Source organism: Maniola jurtina, chromosome Z, assembly GCF_905333055.1.
Source record: "Maniola jurtina chromosome Z, ilManJurt1.1, whole genome shotgun sequence".
NCBI lineage: Eukaryota > Metazoa > Arthropoda > Insecta > Lepidoptera > Nymphalidae > Maniola > Maniola jurtina.
In genome coordinates this window covers 4696320-4722441 of record NC_060058.1, presented here as the reverse complement: position 1 = coordinate 4722441, position 26122 = coordinate 4696320, and the positions used below count along the sequence as shown (strand labels likewise).

The following is a 26122-nucleotide window of genomic DNA, read 5'->3' as shown; positions in this document are numbered from 1 at the left end:
CCTGAAAATAAAATATTTGCCAATTTTATTGTTAGTTTAAAAACTAATTTGGACTTACTTGGAGTATGGTGTTGATGCTGAGCTTGCGCCTTCTGTAATAAAATAAACAAAAATAAATAACCAAAAGAAAACAAAAAGCAGATGAAAGTGCACGATCATGATTGTGAAACTTTTGATAAAAAAAAGTAATTGAATAAAATAATTAAAAATATTTCAAAATTGACATTAAATTTCAGTATTTAAATCAGTCCTTCCATTTAAACGCTACGATGCCAAAGACAGATAAAGCAGTCAAACTTTTAACACCCCTCTGCATAGGGGATTAAAAATATCCTTTCGTACGCAAGCTCTACTAGTTAGCTATATTTCAATTTTTAACAAAAATACCTTTTTAACGACCAAAAAGGCTTAATTTTGTCCAAAAGTATTACTTATTAACTATTTAGGAAATTTTATAAGAAACTATTGTATTACTATTGAACAGTCAAATTTAACATAGCAATGCTATCGTACCTACATACTCAGTGATAGGATAGTAGTATTTTATCATTAACAGGGCTTTTGGTTGCTTAATATTCAAATGAAATCGGAACTACGTTTGTATGGAGCGAGTGACGGAGAGACCCCTCTTAAGGGCAACTCTCGGCTTATGCCATTTCGGTGCGGCCACAGGGTGTTTGTTGTAGTCTGCAAGGTATTACAACATTTTTGAAATAGGTAATGCTTTTAAGTATACCGAATAGAACAAATGTACACCTAATGTGAAAAATACCACATTTAAAGTAAAACAACAAAGATCCATTAACACCTAGGTACTACAAGTCGTGATAATTGTTCGTGAAATGTTTATTACCTCTCAAGCAATTATTGTGTATCAATTTTACAAACCATACCTACTGATAAAAATAATTATTACTATTCTTGTAAATATGAATTTCCAATTTACATCGCAACTTATAATGTGATTACGAAAAGTTTTTCCAGCATAAAATAGTGTATAGTGAGTGCATTCTGCGGTATTAGTGTGATATTGGTACTGATTCGGACAACAAAATTTTAGAGTATTCGTATCACCTCGTAACTTTAGGTACCAATCACGCACATACTGTTTAAAGTAGAATGGCCCTAAAACTTAAGTTGTTAATTTAAAATACATTTTGTCTTTTCAGCAATATTAAAAGAAAAAAATACAGATACACTAAATTTGGTTGAGAGAAAAAATCATAATCGACGCCATTGATTTTGTATGAGAATCTTTATAACAATTGGTATGGAAGCCCGCCACATTATTTTAGTACGAAAACACCCCCGATATTGCGCCCTTCAGCCACGAGCATTACGACGCAAATAGCTAAAGATCTAAGTAGACAAGACGCGGAGGCATAGCGATATAACTTCGACAGAAATATGATCAAGCATTACATTTTTTTTCTCGCTGAACTTCGAACTTTGTACATTTTGTACGACCGTATTTTAAAATTACTCTATTTTCTATTGCAAAACAATTTTTTTACTTTAAAAAAGGGTCTACCATTAAACGATATACGGGCCACTTTCAAGAAATAATTTGAAAATCGTAATCTGTAGAAAGATCTATAGGAAAATTCGAGTAGAGATTTTAGGGATCTCATAGGATTAGTAGCGTTGCACTAAGGAATTTTATGGATTACCGGTAGAAAACGAATGGCAGTAGTAGATTAAACAATCTTAACCCGATTATAAATTAAAACATTATCCTTATTTGTAAAGTAAAATGTAGGTACGTTAATATCATGGTATCGTTGACCGATAAGCTTTGGAAATCTTATCATCTTAAAAATGACGCAAACATACAGTTAGTACTACATAATCCATCCATTTTTTTCATATAATAGATACAATACGTTCAAACTACGAGTAGGTGCATGGCGTATAAAATTTGTACTCGGTGATGAATTAGACAGAAGATACAAAACGCACGAAAGTAAAAGAGACAGCGCCAAAGTATGTGACCAAAGAATCGTAGTTTTAAGTCTTCACTTTAAATACGTAAGAGCGGTTACGCACTCATCCGATCCGAATCCGTCAAAATACGGATATGAAAAACTCGGATTGAATTCGGATATTGCTTACGCACTAATCTGATCTCTGATTCAAATCCTAGCTATTCAGTGGACATCTTTGAATTTCTAGGTCATATGTCCGATTTGAATCCAAGGCGCATCCTGAATGATGGAGAGAAATCGGATGAGGAATATCGGAGCGAGTGCATAATACCACCTACCATACAAATAGTTCTATGATTACTTCGGAACTAATTTCTAGACTCGGATCGGATGAGTGCGCCGCCCTATCTGTGTAACGTATCTAACTTCTATTTAACAGGGCTCTCTCCGTCACTCGTTTCATACAATCGTAGTTCCAATTTCATTTGAATATTAAGCAACCAAAGCCCTAGAATGCAGACATATTCTAGAAACTAATATCTGTGGCTGTAGTGCTTTAAATTTTTCTAAAAATATATAGTTTTAAAATTACAGGGGCTCAAAGATTTGTATGTAAATTTTTAGGACCGCGTAACTTTGAAACCGAATATTTTAACAGAAATCTGGAAAACCACAGACATAAATATTAGTTTCTAGAATATGTCTGCAAAATTTCATGGACTTTGGTTGCTTAATATTCAAATGAAATTGGAACTACGATTGTATGAAACGAGTGACGGAGAGAGCCCTCTTAACAGGTAAATGATACAATCATTGCATACATTTAACTATTATAAATTTAACTATTATAATGCTGACCAAATAATTATAAAATATTGTTGGACCATTTTTGTATATTACCTTTGTAAATTTTACATCATATATCTAGTTAAATTTAAATGCAGACGAAGTCGTGAATAACATGTAGAATTTAAAAAAATAATTACTATTATAATTGTAATTTAAAAAAACGAGATTAGAAACAATAGGGATTACGCAAGAGTTTGTTTTTGTCTTTAATTATTTATTATATGATTTATCTTTACAAGAGCCCTATAATAGTATAAAAATTACGTTATCGATGAAAATATTTTTACAACATAAAAAATAATAAACGTATGAACATCCCCGTACACATAGAAAATTCTGTTGGCTCTATCAATTAAATGCTCCGAGAATTCAGTGTATTCAAATAGATAATAATATACTTCCGCTGTATGTACTTGCGCATAAATTTGAAATGGAATAACTTGACTTTATTTCGATGTTTTTATGGTTCCGTACCTCATCACAGAAAAAAAATTAATGTGTTTTAATTTTCAAAGTAAGATAACTATACTAAGTGGGGTATCATAAGAAAGGGCTTTAATTGTAAATTGTAAAACACATTTTTATTTATTTTTAAGCAAAATAGTTTTTGATTTATCGTGCAAAATGTCGGAAAAATACCAGATTACGGAACCCACGGTGCGCGAGTCTGACTCGCACTTGGCCGGTTTTTTTAATGTAAGAAATGTAAATATCAGCACCGAAGGTTAATTTTATGAACAGCAGTGTAAAATTACGTCATTAGTAGTTAGTACGTGGCTAAGGTGCTAATAAATAATATAAAAAATGTTGCTAACAATGACTGTCAAAATAATAATATATTCTGAATCACATCCAATATAATATTTTGCACTACGTTTTTATTAAAGAAATACATGTGCCGAACGAGGCCGTACAACGAGGCTTCCTTTTTGTTAAAACATTAACTCCCGGTTTCTCTCTCGCCTTTTTTGGGGCCGTTTGAGGTGCGAATTTTGCATATTCTTTTTTAGTATGTATTACCACTCCTCTATACAACTACCGTTCATGTTTAGGCTGCAAGCATCTAACGTTGTCTGTCAGTCACTCAAGACGATTCTTTTTAACCCCCGACCCAAAAAGAGGGGTGTTATAAGTTTGACGTGTGTATCTATCTGTAGCATCGTATAGCTCCTAAACTAATGAACCGATTTTAATTTAGTTTTTTTTTGTTTGAAAGGTGGCTCGATCGAGAGTGTTCTTAGCTATAATCCAAGAAAATCAGTTTAGCTCTTTTCTAGTTACTGTAACCTTCACTTGTCGGAGGTGTTAAATTTTTTTAATTTACACTTGTCATTATCAAATTGTATATTTAATATTTATTACTTTTAAATCTTGTTTATTCTTTTATGCTATTGTTTACTTAGTTTACAACCTACGCCGATATTTCTATTTTTTTTCTTGTTCTAGGTTGCCTGGACCACCTAAGAACTGTAGTTTTTTGCTTTTGCTTGTTTTCTTAGTTATATATTTGTGTACATGTATTTGATTATCAGTAAAGTATATTATTTAAACTTTTTAACGTTATACTTACGCATTTAGGCACATTAATTAATGATTATATTCATTAACTTTCGAAGTTATCATAATGCATAGTGTACTTAATATTATAACGTATAGATTGTATCGTCCACTAAAGAGGCTTAAACACTGATAAGAACCTTAATACAGTTAGTAACAATTTATATCACAGTGACCCAAATACATACGAGCTCAATACCTTAAGGCTCTTTACGCACTGCATTTGATCCGAATTCGAGAATTCTCGATTCGAAGTAGCCATAGTACCATTTGCATGAGCGGTTGCGCAGTAGAAATTTCGTTTTCCGAAGCAGTGATATCTCGGATTCGGAACCTTGATCACGGACCAAATCAACCATAATATTAATGTATGAACGCTGTATAGTGTCCGTTCCGAACGCAAGACGTCTTGCGGGCGGTGGTGGCTCGAGAATAGGCAAGTAACATTTGTTGAAAAAGTAACGGCAGTGTAAAATCGATCTAGATCTAGGAAACTCGGATCGTATCATCCGGATGGTTAGTAAGTTAATTTTCTAGATTTGAATTTTTACGGATTCGCATCGTATGCAGTGCGTAAATAACCTAAAGATAAGCGAAGAAGTCAAATCCAAAGGAAAACAGAATCGCTATAATATATCTAAAGCTGATATTCTTTTGTCAAACACAATTTTAGCACAGTTCAAGACTTATGCGAGGATGAAAAAGGAAAAAACTATAGAAACAAGATCTGATTTCCCCAACTTCCGCATGGATTTAGATTTTCAAAATCCTTTTAATAATTTTTGTTACAGAACCTACGTAAAAAAATCTATTTTTTTTAACCCCGTACGGTAAACGGGCAAAACGGAGCTCTATGTCTGTCAGTCCATATGTCTCCAGATCATAGACAGAATGAGTTGTAGGCCTGGGATATTTGAAATAGAATGTTGACTTAAAATCGAATATTTAGGTAATTAGAAAATCATGTAAATTGTAATGAATACATTTGATATTCTTTTTAATCTTATAAATTAGGAAATGGGACCTATCGTAGTTGTACTTTTTTTTTAATTTATACAGTGCCACTTTTTTTGAAACAGGCTTGCGCTTGACGACAATCATGCTTAGTAAAAAATGATGACGAGGGGAGTATTTATAAGTTCATGGACAAGGTCTAGATTTAAGCGCACTTGCTCAGAATATGCCGATTCTACTGTTGCTTTGAAGGAAGGAAGGATTATTTTGTTTTAAGGCGGTGGAATAATTAATTTAACGAAATGAATAACTAATATAATACGCATCTTTTCAAAGTACGGAACTCTCGGTGCGCGAATCTGACTCCTACTTCGCTAGTTTTTTATACGCCACAATATTTCTAACAAAAGACAACAAAGACAAACAATGACAAAAGATGCCCCCAATAGGCACGTTCAGTTCACATCTTCAGAGATGGTATCGCCACTAAAGCCTATACAAAATACAACGTCAATACATTTGATTTTACAATGACTCTGTATAAAGACGGATAGTGTTATATACTCAAATATCACGCACAACAGACGGAAACGTTTAAGACGGAAACCAGCCCAGAGAGAAGAACAATACTCAAATATATAGTAGTCACACTAATATTATAAAGGCGAAAGTTTGTATGTGTGTGTGTGTGTGTGTGTGTATGTTTGTTACTCCTTCACGCAAAAACTACTGGAAGGATTTGGCTGAAATTTAGAATGGAGATAGATAATATCCTGGATTAGCACATAGGCTACTTTTTATCCCGGAAAATCAAAGAGTTCCCACGGGATTTCAAAAAACCTAAATCCACGCGGGCGAAGTCGCGGGCATCGGCTAGTAACTAATAATGTAGTACTAGATGATGCACACGACTTCGTCCGCATGGATATATGTTTAAAAAAACCCCATGGATTGGAACTATGGATTTTTACGGAATAAAATTTGCCTAAGTGTTAATCCAGGGTATGATCTATCTCCACTCTAAAATTCAGCCAAATCTGTCCACTAGTCGTTTTTGAGTGAAAGAGTAACAAACATCACACACGTAGGTACAAACTTTCGTCTTTATAACATTAGTGGGATTAGAAATCTGAATTATTAAGTAGAAAAAATATTACATAAGTAATTGCATTGTCTTGATTGCCTTGCTTGTGGCAAGGGAATATAAGGGAAAAAAATCCGATTATCCGAATATTTGATTATCCGAATGGGTTCCGGTCCCCATTAATTCGGATAATTGGAGTTCTACTGTAATTACTTTTATAATATTTTTTTACTTACCTACATAATAATAAATACGTATTGAATATTGAAAAGTCTTATGAAATTAATAAACAAGACATGTAAATTAAAAATTTATAACACCCCCGACAAGTGAAGGTTACAGTAACTAGAAAAGAGCTGATAACTTTCAAACGGCTGAACCGATTTTCTTGGATTATAGCTAAGAACACTCACTATCAAGCCACCTTTCAAACAAAAAAAAACTAAATTAAAATCGGTTCATTAGTTTAGGAGCTATGATGCCACAGACAGATTCACACGTCAAACTTATAATACCCCTCTTTTTGGGTCGGGGGTTAAAAATAAACGAAGAAGCCTCGGAAAATAGTCCCGCAAGTAGGTACCTACTAACACTTTGAACTCTATACTTTCGTAAAAAGGTATATTTTTAATACCCGACGTAAACAGAGGGGTAGTTATAAGTTTACTTTGTCTGTAGATATGTTGAAGGAAGAATTAAAAATTTAAATCACGCACGACAAGTTGAAATGTTTGTCTGCGGTTGATTTCTTACAATGGCATCGTAGCTCTTCAACAGATAGATCGATATTATGAATGCGATTTTTTAATCGAAAGCCTATTTAGTCGAGATGGTTCTTCGGTATATGATGAACATTAATTGTTCAACCGTTTGAGGACTATCAGCTCTTTTCTCAGCCGGCTTAGAGATCTATGTCATACAATTGACCAATGAATCGACGGATAGTTGACGGGCAAATAATGATCAAGGTCTGACGTTGGAGTAGGAAGATAGTCTTGTGAAGCCTCACAATCTGATTCTGAAGTTGTATGGTCATGCAAACATTATTTTTAGATACCTACTGGATCTGGACATTGTTGTCCCACTAAGTATGCCACTAATAATAATAAATAATTACTATTTAATTGTTATTTAATGACAGTTTTTAAAGTAATTTTCAAGATTAACGAAGACTGGAAATTATATCGTAAACTATTTCATTTGACATGTGTATTTTGAAATTTTATTATTTTACATATTTTCAGCCTCATGGATTTAATTTTTTGAAAGAAATAGGGAACTTAATTTTTTGAAAGAAAAAGTATCCGCTTTCCTTCTCCATCAGGGTGCAAGTTATCTCTGTGGAAAATTTTGTCAAGATCGGTCCAGCGATTGAGCCGTAACATGCAACAAAATGATAAACAGATACACTTTCGCTTTTATAATATTAGTATGGAGGTATGAATATGGATTTAAATAAACAAATGTTCTTGTATTGCAGGCCAAGTACCCACATTGTTATAAAATTCAATGTAAGTACTAATTTTAATGATTTTTTAACAAATTATTTTTTGTTCTCATACAAGGATGTGAAGTTTTATCTGATCAAGATAATGAAGTAAAAACAAACGTGACAGTATGCTAATCTTCGACGAAGGCCTCGCTTCAAGTATACTTAACCTATTAATATGTGTATAGACTTACGACAAATAAGCACTATGGCTACCATTGTCTTACAATGGCTGCACATTGCATTGTTGCGCTTGGAAAACAAGAGGACTGAAATCTTAACTGCGCACGTAGGGTTGTCACTTCACCAGAAGAAATAGATCCTTGATAAGGTAATAGCGACAAGTTGTGTTTAACCATGTATTGTCAGGTAAGTACAATTTTGTGTAGTCTCTACGGAGTGACAAATTGCACATCTTTTTACCCAACTGCGGCAAAGCCAAAAGGAAGGGTTATGATTTTAGCAGTATATGTATGTATGTATGTATGTGTTATTTGTTTTGTCAGTGTCCATGTTTCCGAACCGTCTAGACTGACAGCACACATTGTCCGAACTTCTTATTCATCATATTCGGATCATCTTATTCTTTAGGGCTATAATAACTATATATGTAAATATTATAAAACTGTATAAATGCAAAATATTACATTGATCTGTTGCTCCGTTGCGGCCTTATTGCAACAAACAAACACACTTCAACATAGTTATGGCTCGTCCATCTGTACTCGACTAAGATTCTATGAATTGCATGTAAGCATTTTTGTAACTGGCGACAATGCGTCGCATATTATATGAGTAGTATTAAAGACGCCTCAATATCGGCATAACGTGTTTAATTTCTCCCTTGCTGGAACAATTTTCCCTGGTGGAAATCCCAGGAAAATCCGTAAAGCTCCCGCGGAAAAGCAAAAGTGGCGCAGCTGGTGAGGATTTTCCGTAAAAAAAAATCCGTAGTTTTCCGATTACTTTTGTGTCGCGAGCAATCCAAGAAAAGCCGAGTATGTGAGTAGCGGTAATGTGGTGAGTCAATCTTTTCGCCAATCCTTTGTTCCCAATCTCCCGCATTTTTTATGCTAATAATTATAAGTAGTTGTTATTTTAGAGATCAAACCTTGCTCATTATAACATTGTAGCCTGATATCTCCGTATGGACTTATGCGGTCTTATCAGGGGGCACGGCAGTGCCCCCGCCAAGACGAGCCAAACGGCGGCCGGGGCGCTACGTACCTTTTTCTCGAAGTGTTTCGCCGTATTTTTGAACCGTCATAACTTCGGTCTGGATGACGCTAGAGAGCTGAAATTTTCAGTATAAGGTGTACTCAGCAAATTTACCAAATATACCAAGTATCAAATATCTAGCTTTTATGGTTACAGATTTATTGATACCCAAAATACGCCGATTTCGTCCCTCACTGATGATCATCAAAATTCCTAGTCTGTAATTCTAGGGTACTTCCCGAAGTCCTATAAGACTGTGGTATGTAGACTAGAAATTGCATACAAACTACAGGAAAATTAAGAAATTGGAAATTTCCCCCCTCTACGCCTCTTATGGGTGAAGCAAATCTGTAAATTCTATCGCTAGAATGCAGATATTTTCAGGATAAGATGTCCTTGGCAGATTTATAGTCACTTCACCGCTCTCGTTCTGACAGGTATATGGCCGTCAACGACTATCTATGGCTAAGTTAACACTCAACTTACATTGTTTCCTAATTTTTATGTATCGGTCTCTCTGTGTGTCTGTGCGCTCTTTACAAAGGTATTTGAAAGGCGCGTTTGGAACGCTAGTCCCTTTTAAGTTTACAAAATCAACTTACATTTTTTATTTTATTTTTTATTTTTAATCTATACGAAAATACTAGAAGCTGGTCGGGCTACGGAGTAATAGTGCTCTTATTTTAAAGGATAGTGAAACTGTTATACGTATCAAAAAAAAATTGAGAATGCGGTGGTAGCCCTAGTGAAGCGTACTAAATACAAACTGGTTATGACTTTATAGAACAACAGTTTTCGTAGCACGTAGATTCGATTCATGTTATCATCGTAATATTATAATTGTGTCCATAAAAATGTTTGTTTGTTAATGAAATACAATATACCTACTTAATAAATTCTGTTAATGTTTTATTGTCACCTGCCTGACTTTCCTCGGTTTGAATTAACGAAAATTCTTTTTGGTTTCTAAAAACCTACTCCACGCACCCATGCTACTTTGATCTGATAAAAACAATGCCAAAGTATAATAACGAAATAAAATTATAAAAATTTATATACAAAATTTAAAAAAAAAAATGTCAAAGTTTTCACTACCCTAACGTGCCTTAACTCACTGAGATCGTTGGCCATCTTTAAAGCGGAGGCAACGATCTCAGTGAGTTCGGGCACGTTAGGGTCATGAAAACTTTGACATAAAAAAAATAAAAAAAAATTATATGGAATTTTTTACAATTTTATTTCGTCATTATACTTCAGCATTGTATTTATCGATCAAAGTAGCATGGGTACGTGTCGTCATTATATACTAATTACCAAACACCCTGTATATACAAATCTTAAGATTTTAGTCGTAGCGGTTTTATCTAGGCAGTTTATTCTTTATACAGCGACCGCCCACGACCTCGGTGAAAATATAAATCCTCTTAATCCCTATTCCGTTTCAAATAATCCGGATTATGTTCACATTATAAAAGGAATCTCTGTAAGAAAATTTCTGCGTTCTAGATCCAAGCGTTCGGACTAAGTTATCAAAACTTTGAGTGAACAAGTGTAAATTAAAAATTTATAGCACGCCCGACAAGTTACAGTAACTAGAAAAGAGCTGAACTGATTTTCTTGGATTATAGCTAAGAACACTCTCGATCAAGCCACCTTTCAAACAAAAAAAAAACTAAATTAAATCGGTTCATTAGTTAAGGAGCTACGATGCCACAGACATACACAGATACACACGTCAAACTTATAACACCCCTCTTTTAGGGTCGGGGGTTAAAAATTAATGATTGTGCAGTAATAAATTTTCGCAGTGTTTTGATCTGTGTAGAGTTATAAAATTCTCAAGTAGTGTACCTACTACGAGTGAATAAAGCAGTCTTATTCCAAGATGAGTCGTGAGTAGTTATTTACAAATCCTCAAACCCCAATCTTAGCCAATTTTGCGGTAGCCCCTAAACCTCGGCTACAAAAAAGTTGTTGAATAATATACGAGAACGAGTAATATAATGTAAACAAGCGTAAAACTGGAACAATATGCTCAGCCTGGTTTAATTTAGGTACCTCTCGTATCTCGGTTATAATATTAGTTTGTCGTAAAAACATCTTCAGCATCATGCGTAGTGCTTCGCTTACGTGAACGCTTCGTTGTGCCTTGTTTAACTTCTAAAAAGTTAAGGGAGTCCCTTTTCAGTATTACTATTTCGAAGATAAGATATATCGACAATAATGTTTAGCGTAAAAGTACTCATCCATCACGATCATTGATAAAATAGATAAGCGGTTACCGTCAATCTTAGATTATTTACCTATTCAGATATAATTAGGGTTGTCATTCGCGTGAATTTTCAATACATAGTTTGATGAGATTCCAGCAATTGTGATGCGGAACTGTGCCCCAGAATCGTCTCCTATTTTAACACGCCTGTTTCGTCTTTCACTAAGCCAAGCTCGAGTCCGAAATCCTAAAATTTATCGTGCAAAATGTCGGAAAAACTACCCGAGTATGGAACCTTCGTGCGCGATTCTGACTCCCACTTGGCCGGTTTTTAATAACTTGTACAGCTGTTAACAAGCTCGACAACAAATTAAAAATATTGTTTTTAAAAGAATTAGCATAGTAATGTAATTAATTAATGTTATCTAAAGCTATGCTTAATGTTTTTCATCTTTTCCCTACACAACACAATTCAATTTATTATATTATTAATCATCGATCTAAAATAGTTATTTTATATCGATGAAGAATTCTTCATCGAAGTATTTATTGAAAGGATTTATTAGTTCAAAAATGAAATGGTTTTGTAATGATGGCACAAATCTTCACAACTTGGTTATAATATTAAAATATATTATATTTTCTTGTATAAGTATTTTAATATTTATCTTTCATAGGACTGATTTTAAAATATTCAACCATATCATTACTAAAAAGGCACTGTTCCACGTATAAACAGAAATAAATAGTTTTAACAAGCATGCACGTCCAGCACTTACGAACCTGAAGAAACCAAAAAAAAAAAAAAATTGAGACTTCCCATTCTTTTGGATGTAACATCCGTCAGGTCGATTTTTTCGTATAAAATCAAAATTCTCATTCATCAAATGGAATATGTGGTCCATCCATACACAGACTGCTAAATTCATAACCTTTCCTTTTGGCTCTGCCGTAGTCGGGTAAAAAGAAAAATATAAACCGTGTTAAAGTCCTCGAAGAAGTTAAGAAGTTTCAAGCTAATAAAAAGACTAACGCGGATTGTAATTTTGTACTAAGTAGGTACTACGAATTCTTCAAATATTTTCAAATTCTTACTACTACTACGAATTTTAATTTAGAAAATAGAAACTTGAGTATTTTATTGATGAGTTACACGTAAAAATGCACTCATAGCCCATATTATGAATAAATTGAAAATTATTATGACAATGCATTTAACATTGGAATAATCCACAAATACGTACGCGCGATAAAAACTTTAACTTCTGAAATATTCAACAAAAAAAACAACAGGTTACTTTTTGCTCCAAATCTTGTTAAACATCTTCTAACTAATTTTTTACACGAATAAATTCATTTTGTCGTCGATTTGTATGAAATGAATTTGAATGAAAGCTAAAATTAAATACTGGTCCACGGAGTAGGTACCTGCTGTTGTTGGTGGTATTGGGCAACAAGTTTGACGCCGCTCAGTTCCAAAGATCGCGGGTCCAGAGAGCGGCTCCGAGGTTTTTCTGAATAAAACACATCCTCATCCCGTTTCCCCTTCTTCCATCTGAAGTAATTTGCCATCGCGCCCCATTCGCACTCTTTAAGATCGGCGTACAACTCCACTACGAATGTTGACGTAATTCGCGCATTTTCATACAAGCGACGAGGTTGAAACGCGAAGACATCTCTTTCAGTACTGAGAGATAACGTCGTTGTCACGAGACGATCGTTTGTTATGCAACACGGGAGCGCACACGCTGATATCCGAGGTTTCGCTCCGATGCGGAACCTAAGAGGCTGCGGGCCCTAACAAATTTTGAGGAAGTGTTTGACATTTGAGGAGCTGGCTAATATAACCATGTAATTGTACAAATCAAAATTTTACAGACGGAGCAAAAAACTGAATAAAAGCTGTTGAAACTTTACTGTAATTATTATTATATCGATCAAAACTCACGAAAGAACACTATTTTAGCACAGATTTAGGCTTTTTTGCTTGGAAATGAGTTCAAGTTTGTATTTAGTTGGCTAAAAACATCCGGATCAAATAAAATAAAAATTAATCAGAAGTTTATAAAGTACATCGTTTAATTAGCCAGCTTCTCAGTTGAAATCTAAGTTAGTAAGATGCTTCCATTGCGTTGCCTGATTATCGTAAACAGGACCGTCATCTAGTTCATGGAGCGTAAACAATTTTATAATCTTAGGTGGAACTGCCAGCTATTTCACGTCTCTTGGCATTCTAATAAAACCTCATCACAACACGATTTAAACAAGTGTAAATTAAAAATTTATAACACCCCCGACAAGTGAAGGTTACAGTAACTAGAAAAGAGCTGATAACTTTCAAACGGCTGAACCGATTTTCTTGGATTATAGCTAAGAACACTCTCGATCAAGCCACCTTTCAAACAAGAAACTAAATTAAAATCGGTTCACTAGTTTAGGAGCTACGATGCCACACACAGATACACGTCAAACTTATAACACCCCTCTTCTTGGGTCGGGGGTTAAAAAGCACCATTTCTGAAATTTTTCGGAATAAGTATATACAACTTTCTAGCTTTAAGCTAACTGAATTATTTGCCACTGTACAAATATACTTAAAACTGTGTACTATCATTTCTAATAACAAATAATTTGAAATTTTAAAAATCCCATTTGGCAGGTCTTGTCATGCACAGGTAACGCTGAAGCACCTTCTTACAAATCTTCAGTTTTTATGAAGCACCTCCTCAAAATCGCTCAAGGGCTCTCTCAAGCCAGAGCAAAATCTCACTTTGACGCTCAATTATAAGAACCGAAATCCCTCAGACGTACATTTACGAAACAAGTTACAATACTGCGCAGGCGTTGAAGTGTTATTGTTCAGTTTATTTCGCCTTACAATACACTGTTAAGAATATCATGTTATTTTCCGTATAAATTAACCTTCATTTACCAAGAGTAATTTATTAATAGAAGTCTTATTGCATAACGTGCTTAGGTATAATAATAATAATTGTAAGTCATAATCTTCCAAAGAAGCTAAGTCTTGTAGTTTATCATACATGTTTTGTGCATGTTTTTAACCAAAGTTAATTAATGAATCGAACTAAATAACTCGTCATTCGTTAGATATGCCACGCTAGTTAACATTACATGATTTCTAAATAATTTTAAATACATATCAAAAATTGCGGGACCGGCAATTACTTAGAGAATGTGGGTAAAACACTATCATAAAAAATTATAAATAACACGATTTTTCCCTCAAAAGAAATCGGGTACCTATTTCTATTTTATTATAGGATTTCGCCCCGCCAACAAAAAAAAAGGGTATATTGATCGGCTGATAGAAATTTTATTTAGTATTATTTATTCCTGGTGATGAAACCTTAAATATTATTTAAGTTGTCTAAAAAACCTGGAGCTCCACAGTAATAACTTAAGACTAGGTTTAGGATGTTCAAAGGAAAAATTGTAACTGAATATATTTCAAAGTGCTAAAAGCCTCGGTATATCTATAGCGAAAGCCATATCACAAAGTTATGTAATGCCAATGTAACGCTGAAAAAGGATAGATCAAAATGACACACAGAAAGAACGAATTATCTTTAAAGCTCTTCGAATACATGAGAATAACTAAGTAAAAAATGGATTAGACTCCTTTCAAAAATTAAAACTTACGCTTTTTATGAGTAGAGACCTTATTGGTAGTAGTTGTTACCAAAACAATTTCAAGTCAAACAAGCCCAAGTACGATAGACTTACAGCCACTGAAGTGGCCTCCACCCGCTTCTATCATCATACCAGCTCGAGAGTTCCATATTCTTGTTATCAGAGTTGCAAAAGTTTCTACCTAGTTTGAATTAGCTGAAAAGTTCTGGCCAAACTAATAATAATCTAAAGTGTGTTTTTTAAAATTAAACCATACATTACAAATTATACTTTTCAAAAAAATACCCAGCAGCGCCATATACATACCCGGTCGAACATTAAAAGTAACACCATCTAGTGTTACAAAACGTGACAACGTTTTGATTTTTGAATAGAAAAAGCAGAAATCAACTTCTGACACAAAATTTTTGCTGTATTATTTGATTTAACAAAAATCCTGCCGAATAAAGCTCTCGTTTAATAGCTTTTTAAAACTTTAAGAAGACTTCCTAGTGAAACTCATTGCTAGACAGAATGTTATTGCATCAACGCCCTCTATGTATCGTCAAATAAATCGACTACTGCACAGGTACAAGGTCAGCGGTCTTTTACGTGAAACGGACTGTGCATTTCTTCTGAAGTGGAGCGGGGCGGAAGGCAGACGTATTTCGACTAATGAGATTATTTGGAGATGACATAATATATAACATCTAACTAACACAAGTGTAAATTAAAAATTTATAACACCCTCGACATGTGAAGGTTACAGTAACTAGAAAAGAGCTGATAACTTTCAAACGGCTGGACCGATTTTCTTTGATTATAGCTAAGAACACTCTCGATCAAGCCAGCCACCTTTCAAAGAAAAAAAACTAAATTAAAATCGGTTCATTAGTTCAAGAGCTACGATGCCACAGACAGATACACAGATACACACGTCAAACTTATAACACCCCGCTTTTTGGGTCGGGGGTTAAAAAACTAGTTTTCCTATCGAACAGGTCTCCGGTCCACTTCACTACAAAAGCAGCCTGGCTACGTTCAGATGACAAGCGCTTAACGCGCGTTTACAACTACATAAATTTTATTCAGGCCGTACACATGCTAACGCGCGTTTCAATGAAGCGCGCGTTGAACGCTGCGCTTTGGGATCATTGGATTTCTATGTTACCGTTCAGTTGAGCGCGCGCTTTCGACGCGGATTAACGTATTTTAGGGTTCAGTACGTCCAGAAATTGTTCGAAATGGAAACCGAAGCTTTTAATACGGAATTATTTATAGATGAATAGTAATTTAGGGTACAACACAAAATTATGTACTGGCTTTCAGTCAGTCTATGTGACAAAATTTAGTGGACCCAACCCAATTTATCTCAGTTTTCTGTCGCGTCGTTTCTGCCGTCGGTATTAAATCACCGTTAAAACTTTTTCTACGTCCATCTTCGACAAATGCAAGAACTCTACGGAACCTTGGCGGCTGCGGCAACGCGCGTGTCATGTGAACACCGTAAAAAAATTTAGCGCGCGTTCAACGCGCGTTGAGCGCTGTCATCTGAACATAGCCTATTGATCGAAAATAGTGACTCACCGTTCGTCGCCTATCGGGACTTTCAGGTGACGCCATTTGTCCTGGAATGGACGAACGACCGCGGAAAATGTCCATAACTTTGGCCATAGCACTCGGGCGACGTGATGTTGTCGCTGACACCGTGTGATAGTACTGCACAAAAAAAATATACGTATTAATTAAAGATATAGGCTCGATTGAGACGTCTCAAGAGGTAGGGCGCGAGTTACAAGAGGGTAAAAATTACGTTAAAAAAAATTGCTGTCAAGTTTTGCAAAAATTGCATTAAGTTAAAAAAAAAATCAAGTTTTCACTTCTGTTCTGTTCTGTGGCTATCCAGCTCCTCGACAGCACAGACCTAAAACGTAGACTTAAAAGGACTAAGCCTTTTGAGCTAGTGTAGTTATAGTGTTAGTGCAGTTTAAACAACACAAGAAAGAACAAAGTGAAAATTTAGTGCTAATGCAATTTAATGAACACAAGAACAAAGTGTCTTAAAATAATAAGTAACGATAAACTAAGAAATATGTCAATGGACGGACTCTTAGATATAACTATACTTTTATAAGTATATACTTTTATAAGTTTAGGTTAACATAATATTACTTATTAGCTTTACTTGTAGGCTAGATTATAATCCTAATAAAGTACTGCTGTCAGTACTTTATGGTTATAACAAGTGTAAATTAAAAATTTTCAACACCCCCGACAAATCATTTTCAAATAAATAATTATGTATATCTAGGCAACGTCCATCTTGACAGCTTGACATTTGTCAATTGACACTTGAATATTATGAACCTAAGGGTTATCTAACCTTCTTTTCTATAAGAAAACTAGAAAAGAGCTGATAACTTTTAAACGGCTGAACCAATTTTTTTGGATTATAGCTAAGAACACTCTCGATCAAGCCACCTTTCAAACAAAAAAAAAGTAAATTAAAATCGGTTCATTCGTTTAGGCGCTACGATGCCACAGACAGATACACAGACACACAGATACACGGATACACACGTCAAACTTATAACACCCCTCTTTTTGGGTCGGGGGTTAAAAAAAACCAGATTTGTATAGAGTAGTTTGCATATCAAAGAGCACCCACGGGATTTTCTAAAGATCTAAATCCACACGGAAAAAGTCGCGGGCATCCTCTATTAAATACATAATACATACCCTATAATGAGCAGCACCATCCTCCTTTTCGGGTTCTCTGGCTGATTGACTCTGTGAAAAAATGCAGTCAGTTTTAGAAATATCACATCTTTGGCACAGTTCACACAATTATGGAACTTGTAACAAAACCTCGAGGCTTCAAAACATGTCAAATGTAAGCTATGTGACATGGACCGACGTGACAGCGTCGCCAAAAGTTTTAAATATTATAATAATATTTTTAAATCCTAGATATCTCATTACCGATTCATAAACTAGCCGAGAGCTCCCTCACTCTAGTTCTTCTAAGAGTCTTTATAACGAATTTTTATAATATGTGTCCATGAAAATTTGAATCATGCCTGATTTATGAAACTTTTGATATAGCTGCTTTTGATATGCTCTCACGCTGCTTGGAGCGACCATTAAGAACACTCCCAAGTTGTGACAGAATTGTCACTACCAACTACTGTTGTAAAGTAAAGTAAAAGTAAAATATTCTTTATTGTACACCAACAAGACAGTAATATATAAATAACATTATAGATTTATGTACAAAAGGCGGCCTTATCGCGAAAATAGCGATTCATTTATCATTTATTTGTTGTATTATTTATTTACTATGTCTGGGTAATGTCAGATTCGTTTTGATGAGATTTTTTGGTTCATCTTACTATAACAGGGTTATGATAGTTATGTTTTTACCTGGAATACGGTATCGGCTACCACGTGAGCTGAACCATCCTTCGTCGTGGGAGCCAGAGACCCAACGCTCGAACTGGTAGCTACCTCGCCATTATCCGATTCAGACTTCGTCGATTCTCTGGTTGGTGGTAGCGATTTCGTTATATTCTGTGGAAAAATAGACCAAAATAAATAACAAAATATATATTCACTACTACTTCATTTTAACTAAGATAAGATTCAATTACAACCACCCATGTAAATATGTACATAATATATTATGTTATATGACAAAAATCATATCATGTACATTCCATAAGATCACTACCTGGCTACCCACATTATAAATGTAAAAGTGTGTTCACTTGTTGTTTTGTCCTTCAATCACGTCGCAACGGATCGACGTGATTTTTTGCATGGGGAATTTTACATTTAATATGCAGATGTAACTAAACCTATCTATGTTTGACTCAATAAATGAATTATTTATAAATTATTATATACTATATTTCACAACACTCGGTACCTAAAAGCGGAACCCAACACTTCATTTATAGATATCTAATACGTAATTAGTTTAAGGAAACCGATGAAATTACAGTCACACACAGAGACTGCAAGCCTCATGAACTTTCTCCAAATAATAAATGACAGAATAACCACCGAAGTGATGTACAATGATATAACAACTGACAAAAAGAATAAGCCATATGGTGTTCCAAAAGTTTTGCTTAGTTATTAAGATGATAAACTCAATATAATGAACGATTTTGTTTAAACCTCCTAAACATTTAGTACTTTTTGTAAGTAGGTATAGAGAAATTATAAAACCATCCTGCAATAAACTATACTTTCGTAATAGAAACATTTCAGTGATGTACTTCTGTACTAAATAAGACACAATCACAACACTTAAAAATCAATTAAATTTTTGGGCACACACCAAGATTTCTTCTAAAGACGATAAATCAAATCCAGACATTATGACCGTTTATAAATTTTTTAGGTTATTGTAACTTATCCGCGCAGTTACCGGCACCACGACGATAAATTATACTGTGTTTTCATTGACAGAACCAAACTACCCTTTATTATATTGAAACAAAATGTAACACGATTTCGCAAAGATGGCGACGATTCACGATGGCGCATACCTACATTTAAATTTTATGTTACTTATTATTTATTTAAAGAAATACCCTATATGTTTTCTTGACAGACACGACAGACGGAAAGACGGACCGACAGACAGACAGAATAAAGTGATCCTATAAGGGTTCCGTTTTTCCTTTCAGGTTCGGAACCTAAAATATCGTCAGAACTCAAGGTGCATTCAGAATTTCTGAGTTACACACACGTTGTTTTGGATTTGCAATAAAATTCAAGCATGCATGCGCGTCCTATCACGCGACTTGAATAAAATCTTTATAATAAATTCTTAAAATTTAGTAAAACTATTAATATTATTCGTTACATTCGTTTCTTATTGTTTGATTGCTTTTCTCTTGGCTTCAAAACATGGTAAGGCGTTACACGATATAGCTACGCAAGCAGATGTTTATTGGCAAGCGAAACGTTTTCGTATTGCACCTAGTAAACTGAATTTAGTTGTTACAATAATAACACGTTCTTCTGTGAAATTTAGTGTTTGCTGAAATCACAAAAACATACTAGGTACACGCAGCAAACAGGAAGTGGCTAAGATTGATACTGAAAAACGATGGCACAAAACTTATCACGTACAAGTAACAGTCACAATCGCAAGATGACTAAGATTACTATTTAATTGGGTAACCTACTGAATGGCAGTATTTGAAATGACCACCAAATAGAACGGCTGTTTTGAAGCCACCATCTTTTATCGGCTTGTTTTAAAGTATCAAATAGTTACATGATAAACCTTTCGCTGTATTAATTCCTCTGACATCTCTTGATCCTAGACCTAAAAATTATCTTTTCATTAATTTAATAAATGATTAATTATTAAAATATTTACATGGCTACTTTTTGATTGCCATTAAAAAATTTAAGGACGAATACACGAAAGATTTATTATTTTAAATGCGCAATCGAATTTTTGTTTACTTTGGTTTAACAAAATTAAAGTTGGTTTTGTTTTGAAAATCTATACTTACTAATAAATAAAATTGGAGTGTCTGTCTGTAATTTCGAAATAACTACCGCATATTAAGGTCATATGGTTATTTGAACGATACTATAACTGAATCACACGTTTTTAAAATTTTTGTCTGTCTGTCTGTCTGTCTGTCTGTCTGTCTGTTTGAAAAGGCTAATCTTCGGAACGGCTGAACCGATTTTGACGGGATTTTCACAGACAAGTAAAGGATTGACCAGGGTGTAACATAGGCTACTTTTTTAACCGACTTTCAAAAAGGGAGTTGTGTTTTTCTACCTATGTACACCGAAATCTCCGAGATTTCTGAACCGATTTGCGTCAATTCTTTTTTAATCGATAGAGGAACTTTGCGACATTATTTCATAAAAAATTTGGAGTCCAACTCCTCAATCCTGATGCTGCAGGGGATCTGACCAATCCACGCGGGCGAAGTTGCGGGCATCAGCTAGTATTATATAAATTAATGACACACATTGTGGACACACTACTTACGTTAGGAATAACGAATCAGCATGGCAACGCAATGCGTCACGACGTGATAACGTACATATGCTTACAATATTTTGACCAATTATTATTATTATATTATGTATTGCTATTTTTTATGGATTTTAAAACTTTTTTTAACCTTCACTCTTAACTTGAAGATACCTAAGATACCTAGGTATATTAAAAGTGGAAGGGAAAACTGCTTAAACATATAAGAATAGAGTTCTGATATAGATTTTTCTAAGGTAAATATTAATAAGTACAAGTGTAAATTAAAAATTTATATTATTATAACACCCCCGACAAGTGAAGGTTACAGTAACTAGAAAAGAGCTAATAACTTTTAAACGGCTGAACCGATTTTCTTGGATTATAGCTAAGAACACTCTCGATCAAGCCACCTTTCAAACAAAAAAAAACTAAATTAAAATCGGTTCATTAGTTTAGGAGCTTCGATGCCACAGACAGATACACAGATACACAGACACACAGATACACACGTCAAACTTATAACACCCCTCTTTTTGGGTCGGGGTTAAAAAAACCAGTCCAGTGCGAGTCGAGTCTCGCTCTTTTAGGGTTCCGTATATAATTATGAACATCATATTTTGGGTGTATGAAATAATTATTCCTTTTCCGAGCTAGAACATCGCAATAAACCGTAAAGAAAACTTCAAAAGTGTTCGTTTATTTTGGTCACAGTTTAAAAATTATCTTATAAATCGTTGTTTTCATCATTTATCGTTTAAATACAGTATAATATGCTACATAATATACCGAAATTCCATATTGCGAACTAGCAAAGTTTTTGAGATAGCCCCCGTCTTAAAAATGGTCTACAACTGAGCTCTAAACAATGATACCTCACATACTAGGGTAAGAAAAATTTTTTTTCAGCTCCGTTTTCATGTATGGGAGCCCCCTGAAAAATAAATAAATTCAATTTCTAATTCTATATTTGTTCTTGAATCAACGTTCTACACTGACTGCCAAAATTTGAGGTTTGTAACTCATTCAGTCTACGAACTAGGGACCTGTGACACGCGGACAGACAGACAGACGGACCGACAGACAGACAGACAGACAGCAGAGTGACATTAATAAGGCTCCGTTTTTTGTTTTTTTTTTTTGGGTGCGGAACCGTAAAAATTGGTGACGTATTGTGATATGGATATAATTACCTGAACAGCAGCTTTGACTTGTTGCATAATCGACGACTGCTTTTTGGCTTCTCCACGAGAACGAGACTTGAAGATATCGAACAGTGCTGGTCTGCGGCTGACTCCGGATGTACCTGGCAAGTATAGCGATAAAATATTGATTATTTATCCAAGATCTTCTACTTGGGGCAAGGTTTCTAGGTTGGTGACATATTATAAAGCCATTAAAAGATACTTTGTCTCCTAGACAATATAGACAAAACCTCAAAAGAATAATATCGTTATCTTAGGTACAGTCAAAGGCCCTAAGTCGCTTAGCACCTTAATGATCATATTCGTGTGGCACGGTTATGCACGCACACACACACCTAAGTGTGTGGGGCGACAGTTTTTTAATGCAATAGTTTCGCTGAATTGCTACTCGAATTCTGAGGCCGACCGTATAACTAGTGAAGTTTGGCATAACTTAGGTACGTATATACAATAACTATACGTTTTTCAATTCATTTTCCGACTGAAATATAAAATAACAGCTGTGAATAAAGAAAGTCGGTCTGTGGAGCGTCGTCAATAATTTCAGCTACTTTCAAAGCAAGAGTGAATAGGCTTCTTCTAGGGAAGCGCGCTACGCCTACGCTACGACCTAAACCTAATTGTTGCTTTCCACCAAGCATGATTGTAGTCAAGTGCAAGCCTTGTGATTAAAAAAAAGTTACCGTGTATGGTTTGTTGGTACATAAGATGTCCTTGGCCATCGTCGGCGGAACCACGGCGCTTGCGCTCTCCGACGGACTGCCAACTGCGAGTGATAGCTGCATCCAGACGTTGTTCTACGGGAAAAGCATACTTAATATGTATTAAGGTGCCCACGCACTTGAACTGAACTGCAACTGAACTGCAGCTGAACTGCACTTCTACGCGTATTACGCCTATTATTCTATTATTTGTTATGGATCTATAACTAAGCCACATATCTATTATCTTTGCCCTAAAATAATAAATTTAGTCAAATTATATTTATTTTGAAAGTTATGACCCTTGAAAAATCTCCATTTTAGGGCAAATTTTGAGGCAACTTCGTGCATAAATAAACTATAATATAAGAAACAAGAAAATTGCAAAATGAACAAAGTACTTGCACTTTTTCATGTAACCATATAATTTTGGCCAATAAGTATCTAACATACTAAATATCAATTGCATGATTGAGATTCCTACACCAGCTGATGAAAGAGCTGGTAATTTTCATCCGCCTGAACCGATTTTAAACCGATAAACACAATAATTTCGACTAAACAAGCTTTCAATTAAAAACCACATTAAAATCGGTCCATCTGGCGCTCCGTGCCACAGACATACAAAGTGGTTTTTATAAAGTCCTTTCTGTTGGCGTCGGGGGTTTTAAAAGATTCTTATTGTTAAAAACTAACATCTTAAACCGAAACGCCTGCCAATTTCTGTTGCTCCTGATAAAAGCTATTGTCTTTAATTTATTTGAATCGATTGTATAAATAAATAATAAATAATTTTATTGAAATCTTTAGGTCTTTGCCCACTCTATATCATATTTACTTGTTTTGTATTGAGTAGAGTTTTTATCATTTCCAAAACAATCCCAGCTTAAGAAATATTATTATTAGATATTTATAAAAATAACTTCAAGACAATGAGTTGCATACCAAAACACATTCAATACTGCTGAATGCTGATGTAATCGCAAATAGCAACATCGTTATTTTAAGCAAAGACCCAATACACATAATGCATTTGTATTGCGATTTACCAAGACAGGTTTCAATTAAGTATGTCTCTCCATAGTGTAATATACCGACATATGTATAATGCGGAATATACGTATTTTGTCAACGTGCAAATAATAATTATTGTCATAGTAACTAATAAACTTTTAAACTTTTAAATAATAACGAAGGATTCCTACGGAAAATTGTTCAATATGTACGCAAGAACGCAGTTAATACTGAGCCATAGATTACTTTACCCTATGTACCTACTGACCCGTCAAAGCTCATTGATGTAGATCAGAAAATAAAAAAGTCTTGGCAATGGCAAAAACACATACCTCTCTTTTGACGTCTATCATCGCTGCTTCTGCGAACTTCTTTTTCTGTGGAGCTCTTTTTTGGAGTTTCTTTTTCTTTTTCTTTCCGTGCAGGTAATGAACCCCAAGTCCCTGAACGCTCACGTCTTGCCACAACCTTCTTATCTTCTAAAGTTTCTTTTGCTACCTTTTTTACAATTTTATCGGCAATTTTCTTGGTACTATCTTGTTTAGTCAACTGTAAGAACGTAATGTCATATTATAAAGTTATATACGTGCAAAAAGTATTTTAATAATCGGATTTAAAAAAATAACAAGCTGACCTAAAGTTATATTCTGTATTTATGTTATGTACTATGCATGGTTAAAAGTCTATTGTTATAAACACACTAATTGCGAGTTTACTTTTATCCGTGATGAATTCTGTCCTCCATCTCCGATGATATTGATGAGAACTTCCTCAAAACGCTTTTTTAATGAAAAAAACACTTAACGCCATTCAAATAATATGATATGACGGAGCTATGGGGGGGCACACTGCTAAATAAATATGAGATGAAAAAATATGCTCAAACTGAGAACCTATTAACTAAGTGCATTAAAAACCATTTTTACCATGAAAATTACTTTGGTATTGCATTTAAACTAACAGGTAACTATTGTAGAATTGAGTAAATTTTAAAATTAATTATTAACATAAGTGATTTAATTTTTGCTTACCTGTTTTTCATCAGTTCTTTTAATCCAAATGTCTTCGTCACTAGTTGGAACTCCGTCTACAGTAGATCTGATTTCTATTAAACTACTATCAAAATAATTTTTATCGTGATGGAGATTCTGCCCAGTGAAAATAGTTCTCACATTGGGTCTCTGTTCTTCTGCGCCTTTAGTTCCAAAATGTACGGTATGAGCATTATTAAATTGATTTCTTAAAGCACGCGCAACTGGAGCTGTCATTTGTGCCGTTTTTGTCACTAAGAATTTGTGCTTTGCTCCCATTACTGTGCGTTCGGAAGTGTCGTTTGATTCAGTAGCATTCGGTTTATCAATTTCCGTATTTGATTCTGTGTTAAGTTCCTTGCTATCAATTTTCAAGTTCTGATCTTCAGATTCTTTCAAGTTATCGTCTAAATCTGAATTTATTTTTTCAGAATCAGCTTTATAAGAACCTGGAGAATGCCGACGATGGCCGTCTTTCTTTTCATCGTCTTCGTCTTCTTCTCGACATTGTGATAACCTACGTCTTTCAGTAAATGGAAACGGTGATGCAGAATTACGACTTGACAAATTATTGCAATGGTTCATAAAATAATGTTGAAAAAAACTATCAGTTTCAGGTGTGTCATTATTGTCTCCTTGGATTATATCTTTTAAGGCGGCTAATGAAGTAATAGTGTTGTAATTTAAAGCATTCACCAATTCTTCACTATCTGTGGAACTCGCGGAGTCACCTGCATCTGCATTTCCTTCTACAGTTTGACTTTCATGGCTAGGAATTACTTCAGTAACTTCAATTTTATCAGATTCCACTTTCTTCTCCTTCTCATTTTTACGGTTGGCTTTCTTCCCTTTTCTTTTGGAATCCATTGAACAGAAGCGAACTCAATAACGACACACTACTTTTACACGTTTGTCTATATCACATACAGTCACATGGTAAATTTTCAATTACAGAACAGTTTAAGTGATTTCGTAACAAATTTTACAGTTTCCGTCACCGGACGGATGACATGACAATGTAACTAAACCACAAATGTTTTTCAAAATACATTTCACAATGCTAAAAACACATACTCTAAAAAAAATCGGTCACGAATCTCTGTACCTACTTACCTACTAATAATAATAGGTCATGTAATTATTTGTTTTGTGTAACGATTATCATAAATCTTTATTTAGGTAGTTTTGATTAAATTTACAACTTATTTACTCCCGCTTATTTTTAAGCCCTGACCCA

At 34.5% G+C, this 26122-nt stretch overlaps 1 protein-coding gene across 3 annotated transcripts in view; it reads right to left on the bottom strand.

Annotated features, from left to right (window-relative positions):
- The window catches only part of LOC123880725 (general transcriptional corepressor trfA-like), an 89769-nt gene that overhangs the window by 51883 nt on the left and 11764 nt on the right, over positions 1–26122 (bottom strand). Inside the window, exons 2-9 of one of the 3 annotated variants that reach the window (XM_045929008.1) lie at positions 24886–25945; positions 24187–24403; positions 22823–22936; positions 22128–22240; positions 18342–18488; positions 17658–17708; positions 16506–16637; positions 59–92 (exon numbers count right to left, since the gene is read on the bottom strand). In XM_045929008.1, the coding sequence (XP_045784964.1) occupies positions 59–92; positions 16506–16637; positions 17658–17708; positions 18342–18488; positions 22128–22240; positions 22823–22936; positions 24187–24403; positions 24886–25752 (1675 nt within the window). In that variant the 5' untranslated portion in view covers positions 25753–25945. Of the gene's footprint in view, positions 1–58; positions 93–16505; positions 16638–17657; positions 17709–18341; positions 18489–22127; positions 22241–22822; positions 22937–24186; positions 24404–24885; positions 25961–26122 lie in introns of all 3 variants that reach the window. The other 2 variants (XM_045929009.1, XM_045929010.1) reach the window with 2 other exon arrangements.